Genomic DNA, 25,918 nt, shown 5'->3' with positions numbered 1-25,918 from the left:
TGGCACATACAGACCATAAGGAAAAATGAAGTCATGTAATGTGCAGGAAAATGGATATAGAGATCATCATGTTGAATGGGATAAAGCCAATAAAGCCAAATATCAAATATTTTCACCCCTATGTAGAAGCTATATCTAAAATACAGAAATGTGTATGGGCATATAAATATATATATATATACACACACCTATATAAATAAATATATGTCCATAAACACACACAGAGAACATAATCCTAAATGGAACTATGTCGGAGGATGAGGGGAAGAGGAAAGGAAAAAAGATGAAGGATTCTGGGAGCTGGTGGCTATGTCTATCATTCTAGCTACTCAGAGGCTCAGGTCTGATGATCTGGGCTCAAGGCCAGTCTGGGAAGTAAAGCCAGAAGTGGAGCCATGGCACTAGCCTCGAGTACAAAGCTAAGGGACAGTGTCCAGGCAACAGGTTTAAGCTCCCGTACCAGCATATACAACAACAAAATGAGCATGAATAATTCCAAAATACGGTGTCATTGTATGAAAAAGGCATTAAGGAACTCCAGTGAATGCTAAATACCTCAACTGATCAATAGGGGATTGGGCGGGCAGGGGAAGAAGAAAGCAACAGAAAGTGTTATTCTGGGGCCTGGAGTTTGGCCTAGTGGCAGAGTGCTTGCCTAGTATGCACGAAGACCCAGGTTCGATTCCTCAGTACCACATACATAGGAAAAAAAAGCCGGAAGTGGTGCTGAGGCTCAAGTGGTAGAGCTCTAGCCTTGAGAAAGTCCAAGAACAGTGCTCAGGCCCTGAGCTCGAGCCAAGGTCTGGCAAAAACAAACAAATAAACAAACAGAAACCATGTTATTCTGAAGAAAGCATGAACTGGAGATAAAAGTCTCACCAACTTTTACTACCTAGGCTAACTTCAACCCAAATCTCTGCCTTCCAAGTGGCTAGAATTATGGATGAGAGCTGCCAGCACCTGGATGCAGTTGCACAATTATAATGGCAGGTGGAAGTTCTTGGAAGATGGGAAGGGTAAAACATAGGTGTCAGAGGAAGGAAGAGTTCTTTCCAGCTGAAACACTAGAAAAAGCCTTCAAGGAGCAGAGAGGTACTAGAATCCTTTCACATAGGACTGTGATGGATGGCCACAGATGGGAGCAGAAGGAGTCTACTTTGGGTTTGAAACTCCTTGAGAAAAGGATCATGACTCAGTGTGCACTCTCTTTCAAGTCCCAGTGAGGAGCTGGCTTTGTATAAAGTTTAGCGAAAGAACAACAATGCAAATGAAAGAAAGAGTAAAAAGGCATAAACAAAAGACCGGCAGGAGCAAAGTCTGGCCGCCATGTACAGGATAGGTCTAGCAAATAGAGACTTGTTCGTGAGTTCTTGATGAGGATTTATGGAAGCTCAGTCCTGCAAAGGCCTGCTGGGACCAGGTGATGGGCTCTTTCAAGACCCACAATGAGGAGTCAAGCAGAGCAAAATCAGGTTCAAAGCTATACTTGAGTAAGACGAAGCTGTATGTTGGTGTGGAGGATAGATTAGAGGAGCTCAACCTGAAACTGGGGACCAGGTTAGAAGGCTGTCCAGGAAAGGATTATGTGAGGACTAAACGAGGTCCAGACACGTGGGTCCTGGGAAGGTACAAAGGCAGCAGCACTCAGCCTCTTCCCAGGAATCAAGAAAACTGCAATTCAAGTGTGTCTGGTGACAAACATGTCATGGACTCAACAAAATTATGGCTATCAGAGGAAGCACTTGCCAATCTAATACAAGTGGTTTGTAGTTTGAAGCTGCAACAAGTATTAGAAAGGTATTGGAACAGTGAGACCAAAGAAGGATATTCACAGGGGAGAGAAACAAAGGTGCAATGCCTATGTGCATCTAATCAGATAAAATAATATTTATCGAAGTAAACTTCAGGAAAAAGAAAAATACTTGAGAGAGAAACCCCAATTTGGGGGAATAAGAGAACAGGATACCATACTCCATAACCCCATTGTAACATTTGTCCCTTATATAATGCATAATATAACTATACATTATTATATGCTATAATAACAGGCCCAAAAGGCAAATGAGATTAATTGTTCAATAGAATCTCTTATAATCAAAGGGACATGAACAGAGATGGGTTAGCTGCTAGGCTCTGTTTGGACTTGGAGTTTTCAATGCTTATTCAGACATTTATTCAGCATTATTTATTAAATTAATACCACAGACACTTACAGAAGAGGCCATGAGTTCAAGTTTCCAGGAGAGCAAAAAGGTTAAAAAAAGAAAAGCTACACACATGTACTATTTACAGATGATAAGACAAATATACTGGTTGGTGGTGGCTCATCCCTGTAATCCTAGCTAACCGGGAAGCTAAGGTCTGAGGATTGAGGGCGGGAAGCTAAGGTCTGAGGATTGAGGTCCAAAGCCAGCCCGAGCAGAAGAGTCAGTGAGATTCTTATCTCCAATTAACTATCAAAAAGCTGCAGATGGAGATGTGGTTCAAGTGCTAAAGTACTGGCCTTTAGTGAAAAAGCTAAGGGACAGTGCTAAACCCTGAGTTCAAGCCCCATAGGAACATGTACACACACACCCCAAAACGTATTCACTTCCTACCAGCTGAAGAATGAATAATCCCAGCTACGTGCTGGGAGAGGAGCCCTGTCAGGAGGCACCGCCCAGTTCCTTTCTTCTTCCAGGATCCCATTCTGTCCTAGCAGCTTCTTCAAGACTTGGCTAAGGTTTTCAGTTCTGTCCTTTGTTCAGTTCCCTTCTTGTAATCAGAATCTGGTGGTCTGGGAAATGAGAGGAATACAAGGCAAGAAGATGGATGTAGTCACAAGTTTCCCCTGAGACTGAATGGGGAAAGACAGAATGTATGTCCTAGTTTACAGTATTTTCCTTCTGAGCCCCAGCAAGATGACTCAAGCTGTCTGCTCTGGGCAAGGCCCAGAGCCTCTACCTCCTGGTGAGATATACAGATTAAGGCATGCATTGGTTCTTTCTGGGAAGTGGGAGTCTCTGTTTAGCTTGGTTGAGGCATCAAGCTCCCAGTTCAGACTCAATGACATGAAACTCACCAACAAAGGCCCCTATGACAAAGGAGAGGGTGTGACCAGCAAAAGAAGACTAAGAGGTTGCCAGGAAGTTTCAAAACCCTGGGGCCCATGTGGCATCTAACATGGGCTTTGTGTCCTTCCATGCTCAGGCTGGAATGCATCACTGGGAAGAAGATTCTGGGAACTGATCCCTCCAAAGATTACTTTGAGAGAGAAGAACACTCCATAACTTCACAGAATTAGCAACATGCAGCCTAGAGGTTCACCTCAGGTGCCGGTGTGCTGCCCCACGGATAACCTGCTGGAGTGTGGATCACCACAGGGATTTCACATTTACATCATTTTACATTGTGACCAGCAGTGTACAAGTGTTCTAATTTCCTCCACATCCTCGCTTGCTGTTTGCAATGGTGTGTGTGTGTGTGTGTGTGTGTGTGTGTGTGTGTGTGCATGTGCACAAGTGCCAGGCCTGGGTCCTGTGCCCAAGGGTTTTTTTTTTTTTTCTGCTCAAGACTAGTACTCTACCATTTGAACCATGGCTCCACTTTCTGATTTTTTGATGCTTAATTGGAGATGAGTCTCACAGACTTTCCTGCCCAGACTGGTTTGAACCACAATCCTCAGATCTCAGTATCCCCAGAATCTAGGATTATAAGGCATGAGCCACCAGCACTCGGCAACTAAATACATCTTTATGTGATTTTTGGCCATCCATTTATCTTCTTTGGAGGAATGTCTGTTTAAGTCCTTTGCTCATTTTTAAAATTAGCATTTATTTTTTTTTGCCAGTCCTGGCCTTGAGCTCAGGGCCTGAGCACTGTCCTTGGACTTTCTCAAGGCTAGAGCTCTACCACTTGAGCCTCAGTACCACTTCTGGCTTTTTTCTATGTATGTGGTACCGAGGAATTGAACCCAGGTCTTCGTGCATGCTAGGCAAGCACTCAACTACTAGGACAAACTCCCGGCCCCTAAAATTAGCATTTTTTTGTCAGCCATGGACTTGAATTCACTGCATTCTTTTTTGCTCAAGGCTAGCTAGCCCTTTACCACTTCAGTGGTTAATTGGAGGTAAGAGTCTCACAGACTTCCCTGCCTGGGCTGGCTTTGAACCTTGATCCTCAGTACTCAGCTTCCTGAGTAGTTAGGATTACAGCTGTGAGCCACCAGTGCCTGGTGACATGTCTTTTAGTAAAATGTTAAATTAATAATAAGTTAAGTTGGAATGGTACCATATTCTGGATACCAGTCTCATATCAGATATCAAGACTGCAAATATTTTTCCCATTTGTGGATTAACTTTTTTGATCGTGTTCTTTGATGCATAAAAGCTTTTAAGTTTAATGGAATATTATTTCTTTCATTGCTTGTGCTTTGGATGTCATGAAATCTGAGACGTTTTCACCTGGTCAAGATCAGTGAACAGGGAAGAAGAGGGTATACTTCAACTACTCAGCATGCATAGAGTTCCGAACTGTAAGGCACTGCAGATATTGAACCCATTTTCTCATACCACTACACAATTTGCACTAAAGACATGCTGTTTCCAACAAAGCTAAGTAAAAGTTTCATTTTCACTTGAACTAAGCACATTAAGCTTCTTTTTGGCCTGGGAAGAATATCGTAACTTTTTTCCTTCCTTGCTTTTTGGGAACAATTGATTTCTGGGAAGCATATTGTATTTTCATAAAATCAACAACAGAGAAATGGACACAGGATTCTGTTAAACTAAAAAGTGTTTACATGGCAAAGGACATACGTAGTGAAAAAGACTAGTCCACAAAATGGGAGACTTTTGTCAGTTATACGTCAGACAATAGTCTAACATAGAGAATATACAGACCTTAAGAAACTAAATCCTCAAAGAACCAACAACTCAATTAATAACTAGGCAAATAAACAAAATAGAGACTTCTCAGGAGAAGAAGTAAAAAAATAGCCAATAGACCCATGGAGAAATGCTCAACATCTCTGGCCATAAAGGAATTGAGAATTCAAACAATGCTGAGATTCCACTTCACCCACATTAGAATGGCCATTATCAAGATGAACAATAATGCAGATTCAGGGAAAAGGAATCTTAGTAAACAGTTGGCAGGAATGCAAACATGTTCAACTACCCTGGAAAGCAGTTGAAGATTCTAAATTAAACATAGAACTGATCTAGAAATACCACTCCTAGGCATTTAGCCAAAAAATTACAAACCAGGATATGATGAAGTCACCAGTACAATCATGTTCATTGCAGCTCTATGTTCACCATAGCTAAGGTATGGAATCAGCCAAGATTCCTCGATGGAGGAATGGATCAAGAAAATGTGGTGGTATAGTCACACAATCAAATTTTACTCGTCCAACAGGAAGAGTGATATTACACCATTTTCAAAGAAATAGATGGACTATGTAAAGTAAGTCAGGCCCAGAGAGACAAAGATACATCTTTTCTTCCACATATGGAAGCTAGAACTAATTTAAAAATGCATAAGTTGGAGTTGGATGCAAATGTATACAAATTGATTAACTGAACTATGGTATTTTTAGGGGAGAATTTAAAGTGTAATTCCTTAGAAAGTCTAACTCACAGACAAGCAGAATTACAAGGAAATTGATACTTGAAAAGTAAGGTTGGGGTTAAAGGGAGGCAGGTAGACAAAAGAAGAGAGAAGCTATGCCTTGGTGACTCACACTTCCAATCCTAGCTACTCTGGAGACTGAGATCTGAGGACTGTGATTAAGCTAGCCAGGGCAGGAGAGTCCATGAGACTCCTTTTTTTGTTTGTTTGAGGAAAAAGATTTTATTTGGTATCATTTTGATGATGTTTAACACAATGATCTTGGAGGCTGAACCGCCAAGTTGGTCCAGTTGTGTGTGTGTATATATATATATATATATATATATATATATATATATACATTCCTACATTAAGTATCACCTTATTGCTATTTGTACAGATACATTTTTTGCCGCCAGTCCTGGGGCTTGAACTTAGGACCTGGGCACTGTCCTTGGACACTTTTTACTCAAGGCTAGTGTTTTGCCACTTGAGCCACAGTGTCACTTAAAGGGAACCATGAGACTCATCTCCAATTAACCATCAGAAAATCAGAAGTGGCGCTGTGGCTCAAAGTGGTTGAGCATTAGCCTTGAGCAAAAAAAGTTCAGTGTCCAGACCTTGAGTTCAAGCCAGATTACTGATGAAAAGGGGGGAGGGGGAGGAGAATGCAGTCATAAAGCTCAATGCATATTGTACAAAATTAAGAAAATTGAGGGAGGAGTAGGGTTTGAGAAAGTGATGAAAGGGGCCACATCAATATCCACACACTGATTTGTTGAGTGGTAACTCCTTTATATAACTACTTAAAAATAAAAATGTAATTAAAGAAAACAGCAGGGAAACACTCAGAAGATAACACAAAGATTTAAACAGTGAATTATAATGAGAGACGGAGAGCTTCTCCACATCAACTGAATTGTGCAATGCATGTGTCAGGAGTTTAAATTTGTTTTTGAAAATTTTTTTGATTTTTATTATTTTGACACACTTAATTAAAATCATGTGTAATACATTTGCAAGTAAGACAGGCTGTGCACAAAAGACATAAATAATACTACACATGAATAATGCACCTGACAAATAGTTGTAACTATTGAATCGTACTTCCCAAACTCTCTTATCCATGGAAACATTCAGTGTATCAGGTTGCTCTTTCTAAAAGTCACAGATGGTATGTGCAGTGAATTTTTTAGAATCAAATGTTTTCTAGTTTAAATCAGATTTTGTGTGTGTGTGTGTGTGTGTGTGTGTATATATATATATATATATATGCACATATATATGTCTTTTTGGAGCACTACAGTGTTTTGTTCCATTTGTCACACTTTTGTGAAGTCGGGCTATTTGTCCTCAAGATGACAGCAGCATCAAAAACAGCAGCCCCACTATCAGTCCCATGGAAATAATAGTGAACTCCATGTAACCTGGCTTTGGTACCAAATAGTGCACTAGTTTGAACCATCTTCTCATTTCAAATCCCAGGCTTTGGCTGGGAGTGCTCGCCTAGCATGCATGAAGCCCTGGGTTCGATTCCTCAGTACCACATACACAGAAAAAACCGTAAGTGGTGCTGTGGGTCAAGGGGGAGAGCTCTAGCCTTGGGAAAGCCTAAGGATGGTGCTCAGGCCCTGCGGGAAAGCCTAAGGATGGTGCTCAGGCCCTGCGTTCAAGCCTCTGAACTGGCACACACACGCGTACACACACACGCGTACACACACACACACACACACACACACACAATCCCAGGCTATGTTTCCTAGGCTGTGTGTCCAACACAAAGTTAGATCAATCACCTGTTTGTGTGATTGGTACCAATACCACTGCCTGCTACTATTGTATTGGCTCAGCTAATCTCAATGGCTCAGAAAGTGAGTCCACTAGTACTAATGTATCATTGAAAGAATGGAACTCTGGTTAAGTAATGTGCCCAGTGTCAGAATGTGGACTTAAGCCTTCAGGTCTTAATTCAAAGTCCATATTGTGAACCACTAAGCAAAACTTACTAATGAATGACCAGGAAACACAGTACTCATAACCTAATTTATGGAATTGTAATCCCTTGTACAATTCCTTAATAATTTTTAAAATGCAATGTTAAACTAGAAAGCCTACAGAGTGGGAGAAGATCTTCAGTAACCATACAACAGACAAAGGCCTCATATCTAAAACATATCAACAGCTCAAAAAATTGAATAACCCCAAAACTAATCTCCAAAGTAACAACCATCCCATTAAAAGATGGGCCAAAGACTTAAAGAGAGTCTTCTCTGAAGAAGAAATAAGAATGGCCTATAGACACATGAAGAAATGCTCGACATCTCTTATCATAAAAGAAATGCAAATTAAAACAACTCTAAGATTCCACCTCACTCCAGTTAGAATGGCCAGGATCAAGAAATCTTATAACAACAGATGCTGGAGGAGATGTGGCCAGGAGGAATCACTACGACACTGTTGGTGGGAGTGCAAACTCATTCAACCACTATGGAAAGCAGTATGGCAGTTCCTCAAAAGACTAAACATAGAGCTCCCCTATGACCCAGCAATTCCACTACTTGGCATCTACCCAATGGTCCAGAAACAAGGACAGACTAAATCCACTAGCACAACATTGTTGATTGAAGCACCATTTACCATAGTAAAGATAGGGAACCAACCTAGATGTCCCTCAGTTGATGAATGGATCAACAAGATGTGGTATTTATACACAATGGAATTCTATGCTGCTGTTAGAAAAAACAATATTGCCCCATTTGTAAAGAAATGGAAAGACTTAAAAAAATCATATTAAGTGAAGTAAGCCAGACTCAAAGGAACATAGGCTCAATGGTTTCCCTCATCTGACATCATCAGTAGAAACCTTGGGCTCTCCTAGCAGAGATTCACAATAGAACAAAATCTAGATACATTAGGCCATATAGTATGACGCTAAATGTAAGGACCTCCAGGAGATGGAAACAAAAGCCATATAATGAGTCATTGTTGTCCTTAATGTACTATGTCATCTCTCATCTCTTTTGCTGTCCCTTGGTTATCTCATATTGTTACAGTATTTCATCTTGTTATCTGATATATTTTATATATGCTTAATTGGTTATTTGAAATAGGAGAGGGTAGGGGGGAAACCAAGTTGGGGGGAGGGAGAGAGGGAAATGGGGACCATGACATGAGAAAGGGTTCTCAGTATTTGTGAAGTAAATGTACCTTCTATCTGGTGAATATAATGTAACCCTTCTATTAATTACAATAAAAATATATGAAAAAGAAAAACAGGAAAAAGAGAATAAGAAAAAAGTGATTTCAAAACTAACCCTTAAATTACAGTACAAATGAATAGGGGCTATTATATAAGCTCAGGGTTCTGCGCATGCCTAGACTCCACCCACCGCCCGCCCCTCCCGATTGCGCAGGCGCACTCGAGCCGGTGGCTGGGGGGGACGCTTTGAGTCAGCGGTTTGGGGCCCGCGGCCGGGCCGTGCGGCGCGCGCGGCGTGTGTACCCGAGCACGCGCACGCAGGCCTGGGACCCCTGTTTGCGGATTGGTGTGGAGATGGCGGCGGCAGCGGCGGCGGCGGCAGCCGAGCAGGCTACCCCAGAGGCCGCACCTTCGGAGCAGCCCGCGGAGCTGCCGGCGTCCGTGCGAGCGAGCATCGAGCGGAAGCGACAGCGGGCGCTGATGCTGCGCCAGGCCCGGCTGGCGGCGCGGCCTTATCCCGCAGGGGGAGCGGCGGCGACCGGAGGTTTGACCCCGTCCCCAGGCGGTGCCCAGTTCTGGCCTTGGCGGTTCCACTCGGACCCCAGCCCCGAGGCGGTCTCGCTGGCACCTCGGTCGCCCAGCTTCCATCTTGCTTTTCGGGGCACATCGGTCCCGGATGGAAGGCGCCAGGCGGTGCCTGTCAGCGCCGCGGCAGCCCGGGACCCTCCCCCGAGCCCTCCGCCTACACCGGTACCTGCTTCCTCGGTCACGCAGCCAGCCAGGGCCGGCCAGGCTCGGATGGATGATCCGATTGGATTCTTCCCGCCGACGTCCTGGGAAGTGAAACAGACGAGGCTTCAGTAACTGTTGGTTCACGCTGGCGGCGGTGCAGACCTGACATTTGGGTCCTCTGACCTGGGGCCAGGGCCCCTCCCTGCCCACTAGCTCCCCCTGCTGCCCGGGGCCCCGCGCTCCCCTTTAGGACGGGGTGTCTTATCTGTCCCCAGCCCGAGGTCAATGCTTGGCTCCCATTTGTCGTGTTTTCAAATCCATCCATCGTAGTTCTAGCTGCTGACACTGCTCTCAGATGTAACTCGCCCGAATTCTCCCTGGAGTTGTAGAATCGCTCCCCCTCGTCGCCATCCCTCATGCATGCTTCAGAAGCTTTCTGCTCCCCTCCGCCTCCCCCCAGGTTTAAAAGCCCCACATTACTTTGGGGGTGTGCTAATACTAGGCCTTGAACGCAGGGCCTGAGCACTGTCCCTTAGCTTTGTAATTCGAGGTTAGTGCTCTTGAGCTACAACTCCACTTCCAGCATTCTGGTGACTAAATTGGAGTTTCGTGGACATTCGTGCCTAGGCTGGCTTGGAGCCGCAATGCTCAGAACTCAACTTTCTGAGTTAGCTAGGATGACAGGCAGGAGCTGTAGGCAAGCAGCCAGCTCCTTTCCTTTCAAATATTCCAAATGTTTCCACTGGTCCTGTGGTAAAGCTCTTTAACACCACCTGATTCATCCGTATTTCCTCAGCCTTCTTTCTCTTTTCATCTGCCAGTATCTCTTTTTCATCTGTATAGCATGTTTTACTCTTTTTGTCTTGTGCCTGGAGCCTCAGATCACCTGATTTCATCACTGTAGTTAGAGCTTCTTGAAAACAGGTGCTTTATCTTGTGTCTTATTGATGGCCCAACAGGAGCACGATACTGCTTTCTTGATCAGGTGAAAGGTAGGAAGATCTTTGCCCTCCAGTGTCATCTCTGTTACATCTCCTCCTCCTTATCAAAGAGGTCCTTGTAGTGACTCCTATTAAACTGTAACCCTTGTATTTTGTAGCAGGATACGTTTAAAAATTGCTTTTGTAGTTGTTAATGCATTTGTCCTGTTGCTGCTGGCCAGAAACCTCTTCCTTGATTTTGTACAGGCCTCCTACATGTGTACGTTAGAATTACGGGCGTGAACCACTAGCCCTTAGCTACTATCATTTCTTTAAAAAAATAAATAGGCTATCACAGATGCTGTCCATTTGTCTCTTGTGCAGAGATGAGTTCACAGCAGGCTGTAGACCTATCTGCAGAAGGGATTACTTAAAGCATGGCCTTTGGTACTATAATCTGGGAACTTGGACTTTGGAATATTCTACTCTCTAACTGGTAGTTTTACTAAACACAATAGGATATGTGCTAGTATCTGCTTACATCTCTGGAATTGCTGAGTGGAAGAGTACTCGGCTTTGGCAGAGATTGCCACACAGTGAGTATGTCTGTGGCCTGTCACCATCAGTGTACAGCAGTCCTGTGTGCTCCACAATCCTTACCATTGAGGGTTGGCCTTTCATGTCACACATTCTGGTGGGAATGTCGGGATGTTTTGGCATTTTTCTGGCTGTTAATATTGGTGGAATCTCTTCATGTGCCTACTAGCCATTTGGAAAAACATTGCTTGTGGAAGTATCCGTTCAGGTAGTTTTAACTCGTTTTGTTTTTTAGTTGGGGTGTTTGTCTTGTATTGATTTATAAAATTTTGTTATACATTCTAGAGTCGAGTTTTGTGAGACATTACAGATACCACCTTCCAGTTTGTTCTTTCTTATAATGGTATAGACGAGAAGAAGTTCATAATTTTAGTCAAGTTCTGAATAGTATTTATCCTCTCAAGACTTTCTGTGTTCTGTTTAAGAAGCTTTGGGATCTCAAGTTTATGATATTACTCTTCTATGTTTTTGTCTGGGGTTTTATTATTTCACCTTTCTCATTCAAGACTGTGATCCACTTTAAGCTTGTTATGTGTGTGAATGTGTTGGAGATAGTCAAAGTTCACTGATTAAGAAGACTATCTTCCTTGTGCTACTGTACTGGTGGTAAATTGTGGTAAAATCCCAGCACCATTTACTGAAAGGCTGATATCCTTTTCCATTCATTGCCATGGAGGCCTTGCCATGAACTGGACTGTAGGTCTATTTTACAACTTTCTCCTCTGTACCATTGGCCTATTTGTCTTTATGCCAATAATCCAGTGCCTTAATGACCGAAGACTTAAGATAAATCTACAACATTTGCTCAGATAAATCCTCTGGTTTTGTTTTTTCAAGCTTGTATTGACTGGTCTATGTTCTTACTATTCAAATATGTGTTAGGATCAGATTATCAGCAACTCTGTTTGCAGTGTCTTACTCTTAGAGGGATCAACTTAGGATCACCTGGAATCTTCAGATAAACTTGGTGGAAATTGACTTTTATAATATCCAGGCTTAAAGTCTATATGTGGTTTATTTCTTCATTTTTTGATTGTTCTTAGTGTTGTGTGGTTTTCAGTGCAGAGATTCTGTACATTCTTTTTTTTTTTTTTTTCAGTCATGGGGCTTGAACTCTGGGTCTGGGTGTTGTCCCTAAGCTCTTGAGCCACGGTGCCACTTCCAGTTTTCTAGTGGTTAATTGGAGATTAGAGTCTCATAGACTTTAGTGCCCTGGCTGGCTTTGAATTACAATCCTCAGATCTCAGCCTCCTGAGTAGCTAGGATTATAGGCGTGAGTCACTGCCTGGTGAGATTCTCTACATTCTTACTGTTATTTTTTAATTCTTATGGGTATTTGAGTACCATTTTAGTTGGTTCTATTCTAGCCTTTGTGCAGTTTAGTTTTCTTGTCATATTGCCCAGTGGAAGCCTTCAGGACAGTGATAATTAGACGTGGTGACCTTGTCTTGTGTGATATCTGTTTAGGAAAGTTTCTGTTTATGTGTAAGGGACATAGGGGCTTCTTTTAAGTGATGACCACTTTTAAAATTTTTTATATGACCACTTTTATTTTCTTTTGTAGGTGTGGCTAATGTAAAAGCAGCCCCCAAAATAATTGACACAGGAGGAGGCTTCATTTTGGAAGAGGAAGAAAAAGAAGAACATAAAATTGCAAATGTGATTCATGAACCAGGTAAAGTGTGAACTTTTCAGAAAATAAATATATAGATTGGCTATTTTGAGTAACATGTATAATTCTTTACAAATCAATGTTAATACCATAGATTCTTTCGTTTGTGAGCAGATTATCTTTATATGAATGGTAATATTTGATAGTTTTGATTAAAAGAATTCAAGAAACTTCCACATATGTGGAAATTATTATTTAACTTGTAGTTTGTATACAGGTGTGTTGATGTTTTCTATTGTTTTAAAATGGGTAGGGACACGGGGCTGGGTTTGCCCTAGTGGTAGAGTGCCTGCCAGGCATGCACAAAGACCCAGGTTCCATTCCTTAGTTATACATACATAGAAAAAGCTGGAAATGGTGTTGTGGCTTAAGTGGTAGAGCTCTAGCCTTGAGAAAGCCCCAAGGACAGTGCTCAGGCCCTGAGTTCCCAAGGAAAAAAAAAAAAGAAAAGGGTGAGGACAGCCGATACATACTAGAAATGGTGACCAGACATCCTTGTCTTAGTGGATAGAGTAAATACTCAAAGTGATCCTGATAAATGGGACATGGCGGTTGTAGCTGTAGTCCCTGCTACCCGGAAGGCTCAGGAGGCAGAGGAATCATTTGAGCCTACAGCAACAGAGTGCCCATTTGAACCGGGCAATATAGGGAGATTCTCTCTTTAAAAGATCATTATAAATGGGGGGCGGTGGCCTGTCATCCTAGCTACTCAGAAGGCTGAGATCTGAGATACAAAAGAACCTGAGACTCTTATCTCCAGTTAACTTCTAGAAAACCAGAAGTGGTGCTGTGGCTCAAGGGGTAGGCAGTAGCCTTGAGCTAAATAGCTTGGGAACAGTGCCCAGGCCCAGAGTTCAAGCTCCAAGACCTACTAAAAAAAAATCATTATAGGCTAAAATAGGGGTTAGAAACCCAACATCTTTTTTTATTGTAATAATAAAGGGTTACATGATATTTGCCAGATAGAAGGTGCATTAATTCACATACATTGATACCCTTTCACATGTCTTGGTACCCATTACCCTCCCCCCACACCCCCACCTGTCCTAGTTTTCCCCCCTTCCCTATCAAATTTCAAATAACCAAATATAAATAAATTCAACATATCAGATAACAATGTGAGATACTGTAACAATATGAGATACCCAAGGGACAAGCAAAGGAGATGAGAGATAACATAGTACATTAAGGACAACAATCATTCGTTATATGGCTTTTGTTTCAATATCCTGGAGGTCCTTTCAATTAGCTTCATACTATATGGCCTTATATATCAAGGTTTTGCTCTATTGCAGATCTCTGCTAGTAGAGCCCAAGGTTTCTACTGATTATGACAAATGAGGGAAACCATTGAGCCTAAGTTCCTTTGAGTCTGGCTTACTTCACTTAATATGATTTTTTCTAAGTCTTTCCATTTCCTCACAAATGGGGCAATGTTTTTTCTGACAGCAGCATAGAATTCCATTGTGTACAAATACCACAACTTGTTGATCCACTCATCAACTGAGGGACATCTAGGTTGGTTCCATATCTTTGCTATGAAACCCAACATCTTAAGAGGTCATATTAAGGGGCAGTCTTTTATGTTTGAGGGGAAAAAAACAGTTTAAAAAGTAGAAGATAGGGAGATCTGACATATAAAGAAGAATATGAATGTATTATCTAAGATTAACAGTTTGTAAGTACATTCTATATATACATATACTCAAGGTGAGGAGACTTATACACTGTGGCCATAAAGTTGACAGCCAGCGGTATAATATGATGGTTTAAAACCCAATCTTAGACAGGTGTGAGTGTGTCACACCTGTAATCCTAGCTACTTAGGATGCTGGGATCTGAGGATCATGGTTCAAAGCCAGCTGGAGCAGGGAAGTCCATTTTATCTCTCATTAACTTCCAAAGAGCTGGAAATGGAGCTTTGGTCCAAAGTGCTAGAGCACTAGCCTTGAATACAGATGCTTAGGGGGTAGTACCCAGGCACTGAGTTCAAGTCCTAGGACTGGTACAAAAAAAAGAAAAGAGGGACTGGGAGTTTGGCCTAGTGGTAGATTGCTTGCCTAGCATGCATGAAGACCCGGGTTCAATTCCTCAGTACCACATACATAGAAAAAAGCCAGAAGTGGTGCTGAGGCTCAAGTGGTAGAGCTCTAGCCTTGAGAAAGTCCAAGGACAGTGCTCAGGCCCTGAGCTCAAGCCCAGGATTGGAAAAAAAAAAAAAAAAGAAAAGAGAAAGAAAGACAAAGAAAAGAAAGTCACAATGAAACCCCTCTTGTATAACAAACATAGGCTAAAATAAAAAAAAGTCTAATTACCCAAACTCAAAACAACAAAAAAGAAAGTATTGTAGTCACAAAAGAAAGGAAACTTATAGAAATCATCTTCTTTTCTGTAGGACCTGTCATGGAATTTGATTATACAATATGTGAAGAATGTGGGAAAGAATTTATGGATTCTTATCTCATGAATCACTTTGATTTGGCAACTTGTGATAACTGCAGGTACTAATTTGTATTTCAGTGTGTATTCTCTTCTCTTTCCCTCTCTTCCCCTCCCCTCCCTTTCCTTCGTTTCTATTTTTTATTTTCTTTTCTTTTTTTTTAAGCCGCAATGATTGTTGAACCCAGGGCCTTGCCTATGATAGGCAGTCACTTTGCTGCTGCACCTTTACCTTATTTTGAGGTCATCCTCACTATCTCAGTCTCCTGAGCAGTGGGGATTGCAAGGCAGATAGTATCTTTACATTGCTAAAATCAAATATTTGTGTGTAGGATTAGGGAAAAATAATGGTATATTTGTATAATTTTCTTACTAATTAAGATTTTTTTAGTTAAAGAATTTATTAACATTGATTTTTACATCATATTTCAAATGACAAGTTTAACCAACAAGTGTTCAAGAAGGGAATCTCTATATACGATCACTGGCACTTAGGTTTTAGAACATAATCACAATTAGGCTAAGGGTTTGTATGTCATAGAAACATATCAATTTATGAAATAAAACATTATGTCTATAGAGTCAAGGTTTTTATGTCCATATAGTTATGTTTGTATTTCCATTACCATGTCCATAGCTTTGGGTATACAGTTATTGAGTCCTCACTCTTGCACTCTTTGGATCTAATAGCCGCATATTAAGGATACCATGCGCCTTTTGTTCCTTAGGTCTTGACTTGTCTCACTCAACATGATTCGCTCTAGATTCATCCACTTCCCTGCGAATGCCATTAGTAATTAAGATTTTTATTCAAGGGGTAGTCCCAAAAATTTTTGTGGTTTCCATTTCGCCAAAGAAACACAGGACCCTGTTCTGTTTATCCAAGTTTCTGATAAGCCCCATGGAACAGAGAATCCTGCCCCCCTCACCAATCTTCTACCATAAAAATTTCCTTTCCTTTCTATTTTCTTGGTTTTTGTTTGTTTGTTTTTCCCACTCCATTTCTCAGTAGCAAGTTCATAACCCTTTTCTTCACTTTGCCCCAGGATCCTGTTTCTTATCCTGGTGTGTATGTAGGTTTCCTGGTCAGAGGACTGGAGCCTTGTGAGAGGAGGGAAAGCTCAGACACGTTTCCATTCCCCTTTTCTCCTCTCAATCTTGTATGTTTTTTTTTTTCTCACCTTTATCTAACATGCATGCATGCATGCATTCATTCAGCAGTTCTGGGATCAAACCCAGGGTTTCGCTGCAATAGTAAAGAGCTTAAGATTGAGCCCTTGTATTTTGAAGTAGGGTCTTGCAATGTAGCTGAGGCTTTCCTTGAACTCATGATTCTCCTGCCTCTATCTTCCAAGTGCTGGGATTATGAATGTGAACTACCATGCTCTGCATCCTTTTTTACATCATCCTAGAACCATCCTTGTTACTCTCCTGTGGTTCTCCTATCGCTACTGTCTACTTAACCAAGTCCCAAATTGGTGTCTTTTGCCCACGGAAGGCCTGTTTTACCTCTAGCACTAGGTGGGGCTTTCCAGCACAGAAGGCACCTCGAGCACCATCATCATCACTGGCTGGTTGCTGAGTGGAATCTTAGTGGGCACGTCGTGGTAGTGATGACCCTGCTCTTCCACGGTCAGCGACAAGCTGCACATGTTCTGGCTCTCCACGTACGATGGACTCTTCCCACTGGAGGCCTGTTTTAGCTTTGAGGAACAGGAGAAAATGGAGTGTCTGTTAACGTCAGGTTAGAGAAAGTTGTATTAGTCTGGAAAAATCCACATTTGTTTAAACATAATTAGGGATACAGTTCCCCCCACCCCCATTCTGTTTCAGCATCTTTGAAGCTTATGTTTTTATTTATTTATTTTTTACAGCCCTGGGCTTGAACTCAGGGCCTGAACACTATCCTTGGGCAGTCTCAAGGCTAGCGCTCTACCATTTGAGCCACACCACCACTTCTGGCCTTTTCTGAGTGTATGTGGTACCAAGGAATTGAACCTAGGGCTTCCTGCATGCTAGGCACTCTTACCACTAGGCCACGCTCCTGGCCCTGGTTTTATTTTTTAATTAATTATTCTTTTGCTAGTCCTGGAGCTTGAACTTGGGGCCTGAGCGCTGTCCTTGGGCTTTCTCAAAGCTAGTGCTCTACCACTTGAGCCATAGCACCACTTCTGGCTTTTTCTGTGTATGTGGTACCAGGGAATTGAACCCAGGTGTATGCTAGGCAAACCCAGACTTTGAAGGGCTGTGCTTCATGTGGCCCCCAGCAGACTTCTCTGCTTATTTTCTTTTCTGAGAACTTCTTTCCTTCACTATGCTCTTACTCCAATAGCACTCCAACGTACCACTATTATGCTTGACTGTCTTCTACTTCTACCTAGAATGCAAGCCTCATAAAGACAAAGCTTTATGCAGTTCCCAAAGCAAGACTATATCCACTGAAGAGTACCGGGATGGAAACGAATGAGACTCTGTCTCGGATTTTACCTGGCTTTTGACAACATGCAGAGCCTGCTGGACACCAGCTGCACTGAGACTGAAATCTGCACAGGTCATTTTGACCTTGGAATTTGTTTTGTTTTGTTTTTTCTCATTTACATTTTCCCTACTATTCTAAGTAATTTCAAGCTCCTACAGGAGAAAGAGGAACTTTTAGGAAATTCTTAAATTGTTAGGTGACGTAAGTGCTAATTTAATTTCTTAGAATAAGTAAAAGATGAAATATTTATGTCAGAATTTTTCTTTTTCCTTTTTTGGTCAGTCATGGGGCTTGAACTCTGGGCTTGGGCACTGTTCCTGAACTCTTCAGCTCGATACTAGTGCTCTACCACTTGAGCCACAGCACCTCTATGTCAGAATTTTTATGTTAGGAGAATTATAGTTAGGAAGAAGTGTTTTATGTCTTTCTGGTGTGCATTCCCCTAGGTTAATGGGTTATTTGAAGGCTTAGTTTATTTAAAATAATTTATATAATGGACTTGAATCTGTTTTCAGAGATGTTGATGATAAACACAAGCTTATAACCAAAACAGAAGCGAAGCAAGAATACCTTCTGAAAGACTGTGATTTGGAAAAAAGAGAACCAGCTCTGAAGTTTATTGTGAAAAAGAATCCTCATCATGCACAATGGGGTGATATGAAGCTTTACCTAAAACTACAGGTCTCCAATAATTTGTATTTATGAAATTAAAAAAAAATTTCCTTTGGAAGTGGTGTTGTAGAGCTCAGGGACAGTGCCCAAGCCCAGAGTTCAAGCACTATAACTGACCCCCTCCCCCTCCAAAAAATGTATGTTGTACTAAGGAATTGAATCCAGGGCACACTAGGCAAGCACTCTCCTACTAAGCCATATTCCCAGCTTTTCATGAAATTTTTAACAAAAATTACTTTTATTTAATAGCCATGTTTTCTCATTTTTCCTTTTGCTGTGACATTTTGGAACAAGTATGTAGGTGAGGGGGTGAGGTTGGTACATTTCTGAAACTGAAAAGATTTAAAAGTCATTCTCTTCCCTGTCCCTCAGTCCTCCACCAAAAAAATTTTTTTTTCTTTGCCAGTACTGGGCTTGAACTCAGGTCCCTAACACTCTCACTAGCCTGGAGTTGCTCAGCAGGCATTTAACTACTTGAGCCACACTTCTAGCCCAGTTTTTTTACTGGTTATTGTGGAGATGGAAGTCTGTCTAGTGGCTTTTTATGGTCCAAGTCTTCATTCTAATTTTAAGACTTTGAATTATATACCTCTATTTTTTTTTTTTTTCCTAGTACTGAGGCTTCAACAAGGGCCCAGGCATTGTCCTCGAGCACTTTTGCTCAAGTCTAGAACTCTGTCATTTGAACCACAGCACCACTTCTGGCCTTTTTTGTGTATGTGATACTGAGCAATCAAACCCAGGGCTTCATGCATGCTAGGCAAGCACTTTACCATTAAGCCACACTCCCAGCCACTGCTACTCATTTTTTTTTTTTTTTTTTTTTAGCAGTTGTGGGACGTGAACTCTTGAGCTCTTCAGCTCAAGGCTACTGCTCTACCCCTTGAGCCACTTCCTATTGTCTAGTGGTTAATTGGAACGAAGAGCCTCATGTGCTTTAATGTCTGGGCTAGCTTTAAACCACAATCCTTAGATCTCAGTCGCCCGAGTAGCTAGGATTATAGGAGTGAGCCACCATACCCGGCTCACATCTACTCTTTTTAGGAGAATACAGAATATGGCTAAGTGCAAATGGCTCATGTCTGTAATACTGTTTGTGGAGGCCAGCTCAGGCAAAGAGTTACTAGCAAGACCCCATCTCATCTAATAAAATCTGCATGTGGTGATACACACCTGTCATCCCAGTTACAGAAGAATAAACAGGAAGATCTCAGTCCAGGATGGTCAAGCAAATGCAAGACTCTACTTAAGAAATATTTAAAGCAAAAAGCTAAGGGTGTGGGTCAACAAACCCGGTGCCACCACAATATGTTTATGTCTTTGTGTGGACAAAATGAATTATGCTCAGGATACACTCATAATAATGTTAAAGGGACCCGAAATAGCAATCATAGTAGTCAGATTCTAATTTCCCCTTCCCTCCCTTCTTTTAATGGTTTAGAATCAGGGCCGAAGCTGTCCCTGAACTTTTCTGCTCAAGGTTAGTGATCTATCACTTGAGACAGCTCCTCTACTTATGGCCCTTTGCTATTAATGGGAAATAACTCATACAGACTTTCCTGCCAGGGTAGCTTCAAACCCTGATCCTCAGATCTCAGCCTCCTTAGTAGCTAGGATTAAGCTACTGGCACCAACTAAATTCTAATTTTTAAAACTAGTAAAGCAGGACAGTTTCTAAGATGTTATTAGTTTCCTATGGTTCACATTTGAACTATTAGTTTCTATTAAGTTTCTGTCTTTAAGATGGTTCTTCAGGGCTGGGAGTTTGGCCTAGTGGTTAAAGTGCTTGCCTAGCATGCACCAAGACCCGGGTTCGATTTCTCGGTACCACACACATAGAAAAAAGCCAGAAATGGTGCTAAGGCTCAAGTGGTAGAGCTGTAGCCTTGAGAAAGTCCAAGGACAGTGCTCAGGCCCTGAGCTCAAGCCCAGGACTGGCAAAAAAAAAAAAAGATGGTTCTTCAGTAGCTGTGTGCTCCCTAGGTTGATCACCTGCGCATAGTTAACGAGCATGGGCTGTGTTGTAGATCGTGAAGAGGTCTCTCGAAGTCTGGGGGAGTCAGGAAGCACTGGAAGAAGCAAAGGAAGTGCGACAGGAAAACAGAGAAAAAATGAAGCAGAAGAAGTTTGATAAGAAAGTGAAAGGTGAGTTGCGCTCTTTGTCATGATGGGGTTTTACCACGAAGAAAGTCCTTAGTGTTTTCTTTGTGATGTTGTTGCTTAAAGACAATGTGCCACCCATAGATTGGGATGTGTCCATCTTCATAGGTTAAAAAAATGACTTGGGGGCTGGGAGTTTGGCCTAGTGGTAGAGTGCTTGCCTAGCATGCACCAAGACCTGGGTTTGGTACCACATACATAGAAAAAAGCCAGAAATGGTGCTGTGGCTCAGGTGATAGAGCACTAGTCTTGAGAAAAACCCAAGGACAGTGCTTAGGCCCTGAGCCCAAGCCCAGGACTAGCAAAAAAAAAAAAAGTAGGTTGGCCTTGAATTCATGATTTTCCTGCTTCTGTGTACTGAGTGCTGAGACTTTAGTCATGTGCCAGCCATATCCAGTTACATCTAGAATGAACTCAGATGCCGGCTGCTCTGAGCACTTTCAGGAAGGCATGTATAAAATATAGGAACAGGACCCAGGCAATTTTGAGTGGAACTCTTCATATATATGTCATTCCTTCATCAGTGCATTTATTTCAGCATACAACTTGGTTTGTCTGTGAATTTCGTTTGTTCATCCATGTGTATGGGTCTGTAAATCTACCCACCTCTCCATGAATGTTTCAGGTGTTTACATTTTGCCAGGTAGTGGGCCTCGTAAGTGCTAGAGTCAAGCTGTCAGGATGACACGTACTGAGGATGTACTGAGAAACGAGGGTGCTTCCTGCCTTAGCCCCCAAAGAACAGGGATTATAAGAATCTGTTACCTTACTAGCTTTGAAGTCTAAGAATCCATGTTTTACCTGGTTACTTGAGGATAGGGGTGGGGTTAAGAGGACAGAGAAGAGGTGACACTGATTAAGATTCATTGTATTTATAAATTGGTATATCACACACTGAAGAGTTTGGGTGCCCAGCTGGCAAGAAATGCAGACAGATGATGCTGGTTTCATGTCATTAAATGAGAAATTGGGAAGTTACCAGTTTGTTCATTTCCAGTGAGCACAAAGTACTGGAATTTGCAGTGTAAATTTTGCAAAAAGCCATTAGCCTCATATAGGCCACAAGTTCCAAATACTTTGTCACATGCTGTCTTTGCTGTAGAATAAAATGAAACAAAAATAAAAATGTGCGTTTTTTTTTCTTTCCTGTTAATTTTCAGTGATTCTTATTCACAGGTTATACTTTGCAGTTGTCATCGGCAATTCCTAAAATAATGTGACACTTTATATATAGAGTGAAGAATTCAACAGACCTAATAACATTTCTATGAGCTAACATGAAAAGACAGCACGTCATGGTGACCTTGGCTTTCTAGTTTTCTTGCAAGCATGGGACATTCCTCTTACAGCAGCAGTTCCTGACTTGTAAACACACTCCCCTTCTCTTAGCGGACCTCCTTTGTTGGTGTGGCATCCTGTTTTCATCTCCTGTCCTCATGCACTGTTGTTAGCTGTTCTCCTTTAGTGCATTTCTAACTACTACCCATTCTGTACCCATTTCTGAGTCTCAGGCACATACCACTCCAGCAATGATTTCACAGACAAGCAGGTAAGGAAAACTTGCCAAATTTATGTATAATCAACTTTGATTTGTCATAAAATTCAGGTGGACCATAGGTATTTAGATATGCAAATATGGCTGATAGCTTGAATTTATTTTTGGATTCAGCAGAGAAACTTGTTTTTCCTTAGAATTGCGTAGAGCAGTGAGAAGCAGTGTGTGGAAAAGAGAAACAGCTATTCATCAACACGAGTATGGACCAGAAGAAAACTTAGAAGATGACATGTACCGCAAGATCTGTACTATATGTGGCCACGAACTGACATATGAAAAGATGTGATTTTCTTTTTGATTCGGTGACCTTTTCTTTCCTGTGGTTTTCTTTTCTTTTTTACAGAATTTTATATTTAAGGGAATTTAGATGGTTTTATATTGGTTGAAACTCACAATATGGACAAGCGATTCTTCACCAGGTGCTCTCACGGTGATCATCTTAAATGCAGGTTTTAGTTAAGGTTCAACTCCAGTGGCTGAGGATGGAGATGAGGTCTGCAAGAGGCAAGTGGTGGAGGTGGAAGGCCAGAGCTACACACTGAGCTACAAGCAAACCCTAGAGGTAAAGCTTCCAATGAAGGCCAACCCATAAGGATGGTTGTATACTACTGTACCAGTCTAGGTTACGTTTTGGGGGGCTATTATTTCTGGTACCAGTACTGGGACTTGAACTTAAGGCCTGTGCTTCCACTGCTAGACTTGTTGGTTACTTCTTGGATTTGTCTGCTGGGCTGATTTTGAGCCATGGTCCTCAGAGCTCAGCTTCCTTAATAGTTAGGATTATAGATATGAGCCACCAACATCCAACAACTACTTCTGCCCTAAAGACAACAGAGGGAAGAAACCATCGCTGGAAAACATGCAGATGTACATACTGTGGGGGATAAACAGTGACCACTACGGATCCAATCATGTTTTCTGTACCCTCAGAGCTTGTTGTCATAGGGCTTTATAGACTGCTCTTCTGAAATGCTGTGACAAAAAGGAAAACAGCTACCTTTAAAACTAAGTTTATCCTAAGTACTGCTAAGTGCCTTACAGGTATTCTCATTTAATCCTGGGGGGAGCAAGGGGAAGGAAACAATTTGCTTCATGCAAGCTGAAATAGACTAGATATTTTAAATTGTTGGTGTCCGATATCAATTTCTATCCACTCTAAATAGGAGAAATAGGAAGTTTATACATTTCCATCTTTCTAGACTAGCTGTTGAGAATTTTGCTTGGAGAAAACCCAAACATATCAAGGCAAACTCAAGTACTAATTGTTCAGGATATAAATGCTCAGCATAGAAATGGTCAATGTGTTTTTCCAAGTATTGATTTTTTGTATGTGCTATAAACATTAAAACTCAGTAAAAATTGAGTTGAATGAGTGGCCAGATTTGTATATGTGTGTGTGGGAAGCTTGTGGTCTGATGACAACAGAGTAGCCAGGAGTTCAGGCTGTGAAGAACATCAGTGCACTTTTAAGAGACAAGGAGCTCCCTGCCAGTGTTCAAGTTTCACTTCCTGGTTGTGACCCTAGAGAAGTTTCTTCATTGGGCCTGATTATTTCATATCAGCATAATCATCCCTCAGAGTATTATTTAAAATTTAATGTGGTGAGTCTTAAATCTGAAACACAATAGCCTCTAGACGAGCCAAGGCCAATATTAAGATTTCTCTAGTTGAGGTTTATTTCTATCCGTCCGGGTATCCAGATACACCCCGAAGTCAAATTTGCTCTACCAGGATAACACAGCTTCTCCCACCTTCATTTTTAGGTGTAAAAATGACCTGATATGGCCGGGAGTTTGGCCTAGTGGTAAGAGTGCCTGCCTAGCATGCACGAAGACCCTGGTTCAATTCCCTGGTACACATCCATAGAAAAAGCCAGAAGTGGTGCAGTGGCTCAGGGTAGAATAGCCTTGAGGAAAGTACAAGGACAGTGCTCAGACCCTGAGTTCAAGCCCAGGACTCAAAAAAAAAAAAAAAAAAAAAAAGACCTGACACAAATCCATATCAAATGGCATAAGGATAACAGAATTTACAGTCTATTACAAGGTATATGTGACAGGCCATCTTTGTATAAGCTTCACTAGCAGAGAAAGCAACCATTGAACATCTGCTCTTTTACTTCTTCAAAATTTAATCCCTAGGCCGGGTGCAGTTGCTCACACACCTGTAGTCGAAACTACTCAGAAGGCTGAGATCTGAGGACTGGGGTTAAAAGTCAGCCTGGGCACTAAACTCCATGAGACGCTTATCTCCAATTAACCACTAGAAAACCTGAAGTGGCCCAGTGGCTCAAGGGGGTAGTGCAGTAGCCTTGAGCTCTTTGAAGAGCTCAGGGACAACACCCAGGCCCAGAGATCAAGCCCCACAAATGACCAAATAATAATAAAAAAAATCCCTAGTTTAGTTTTTTCCCTGCATTTAGCTTGCTCGACAGGGACAGAGCAGGGCCACAGCATGAAGTTGTTTGAAGCAACCATTACACAGGAAGAGAGGATCAACTGGAAAGAAATGAAAACTACAAAATTCTCTAGAATGTATAATTAGCCAGACTTACGTGTACTGTGAAAACCATTACAAAGGCGTTTAAGGCAAAGTTACCAGTGCTTTAAGGTAGAGGTCTTTCTGCTTCTTGACAGAAACCATTTGAAACTAGTTACAGTGTGCTGTGCTTTTTAAGCAGTGTGTAAAGAGAGTACTTAGCCAACAACATGGGTGCTTGCCAAACAACACTGATCTATTGAATACTTACTAAATTAAGTGGTATATTTAAAAACCCTAGACACAACTATAATCCTAGCTAGTCAGGAGACTGAAGTCTGAGGATCATGGTTCGGCCAACCCAGGCAGAAAAGCCTATGAGATTTTTATCTCCAATTAACTACCAGAAAACCAGAAGTAGAACTGTGGCTCAAAGTGGTAGAGTTCTAGCCTTGAGCAAAAGAGCTCAGGGATAGTACCCAGGCTTGTGTTCAATCACCATAACTGACCCAAAACAAAAACAAACCTAAAAATTCCCATCCAATGAATGGACTTCATTCTGTAGTTTTTTTTTTTATTAAGATTTATGGTAAAGTAATCGACCATATTGCCCAAATATATTTAATGCATTACAGACTAAGGATGGAAAAAGGAAAAAGATACCTATCTTGTACAAAAGCACAAAAATACCACGAATAAGTTATAGGATTAATAGTAAATTTTTTCTAAGGTTTAATGCACTGTAAAAACCCTAGAAATTTGAAGTGTCAGGCAAATCATTATGTAGTATTTTACAAAACCCTCATTTTATTTAAGCCTTGTCATACAGCAAATAGGCTCAGGAATGAAGTTATCTGAGTAGGATCCATGAAGAAAAATTTAAAAACCCATATCTAGTTCCAAGAACAGTTTTAGCCAATCTATCCAATGCTAGTTCACAGGAGCTTGTAAGCAGGAGATCAGATACTCTAAAACAATGGTTTCTGAAACCGAAACCACCTGGAGAAGTCTGTTTCAGCCATAATGGTGTTTTAAGCTTCCCAAGGTGATTTGTTTAAGCAAATTTGGAAAGTGGACTCTAAATAGTAACACTTTTCTATATTAAAAAGTAGTGTTAAAGTACTACAGAAGAAAAATATTTTGAAGAGAAAATACTAAGGGAGGTATCTGTGCCTTCAGTAAGAAACCACCTACTAAAAAAAAATAGCTGGGTGCAGTGGTTCAAGCCTGTAATCCTAGCTACTTATGAGGCTGAGATCTGAGGATCACAGTTCAAAGCTAGCCCAGGCACTAACGACCATGAGATTCTCATCTCCAATTAACCACTAGAAAACCTGAAGTGGTGCTGGGGCTCAAGGGGCAGGGGAGTAGCCTTGAGCGGAAGAGCTCAAGGATGCCCAAGCCCAGAGTTCAGAGTTCAAGCCTCATG

The 25,918-nt window shown here is 41.6% G+C and overlaps 1 protein-coding gene and 1 long non-coding RNA gene across 2 annotated transcripts in view; one reads left to right on the top strand and one right to left on the bottom strand.

The window, feature by feature from the left end:
* LOC150065662 (uncharacterized) overlaps positions 1–9,711 on the bottom strand; it is a 41,347-nt gene extending 31,636 nt beyond the window's left edge. The window contains exon 1 of the long non-coding RNA XR_016534970.1: positions 9,543–9,711. This is a non-coding gene — a long non-coding RNA (uncharacterized LOC150065662). The remainder of the gene's footprint in view (positions 1–9,542) is intronic.
* On the top strand, positions 9,109–25,892 carry Xpa (XPA, DNA damage recognition and repair factor). Its single transcript, XM_090330297.1, has 6 exons — positions 9,109–9,332; positions 12,602–12,712; positions 15,105–15,210; positions 18,143–18,308; positions 20,327–20,444; positions 22,152–25,892. The coding sequence occupies exons 1-6, from the start codon at positions 9,143–9,145 to the stop codon at positions 22,298–22,300; spliced, it is 840 nt and encodes a 279-aa protein (XP_090186423.1). The 5' UTR covers positions 9,109–9,142; the 3' UTR covers positions 22,301–25,892.
* Positions 25,893–25,918: the final 26 nt, after the last annotated feature.

Source organism: Megascapheus bottae, chromosome 3, assembly GCF_031878675.1.
Source record: "Megascapheus bottae isolate mThoBot1 chromosome 3, mThoBot2.hap1, whole genome shotgun sequence".
In the NCBI taxonomy this organism is placed as follows: Eukaryota; Metazoa; Chordata; class Mammalia; order Rodentia; family Geomyidae; genus Megascapheus; species Megascapheus bottae.
The sequence above is the reverse complement of the archived record's forward strand: the minus strand, read 5'-3'. Positions and strand labels throughout refer to the sequence as shown.

Coding starts and splice junctions, on each gene's coding strand:
- Xpa (XM_090330297.1), top strand. CDS start 9,143: ATGGCGGCGGCAGCGGCGGCGGCGGCAGCCGAGCAGGCTACCCCAGAG. Junction 9,333..12,601: donor GGGAGCGGCGGCGACCGGAG/GTTTGACCCCGT, acceptor TTTCTTTTGTAG/GTGTGGCTAATGTAAAAGCA. Junction 18,309..20,326: donor AGCTTTACCTAAAACTACAG/GTCTCCAATAAT, acceptor GCTGTGTTGTAG/ATCGTGAAGAGGTCTCTCGA.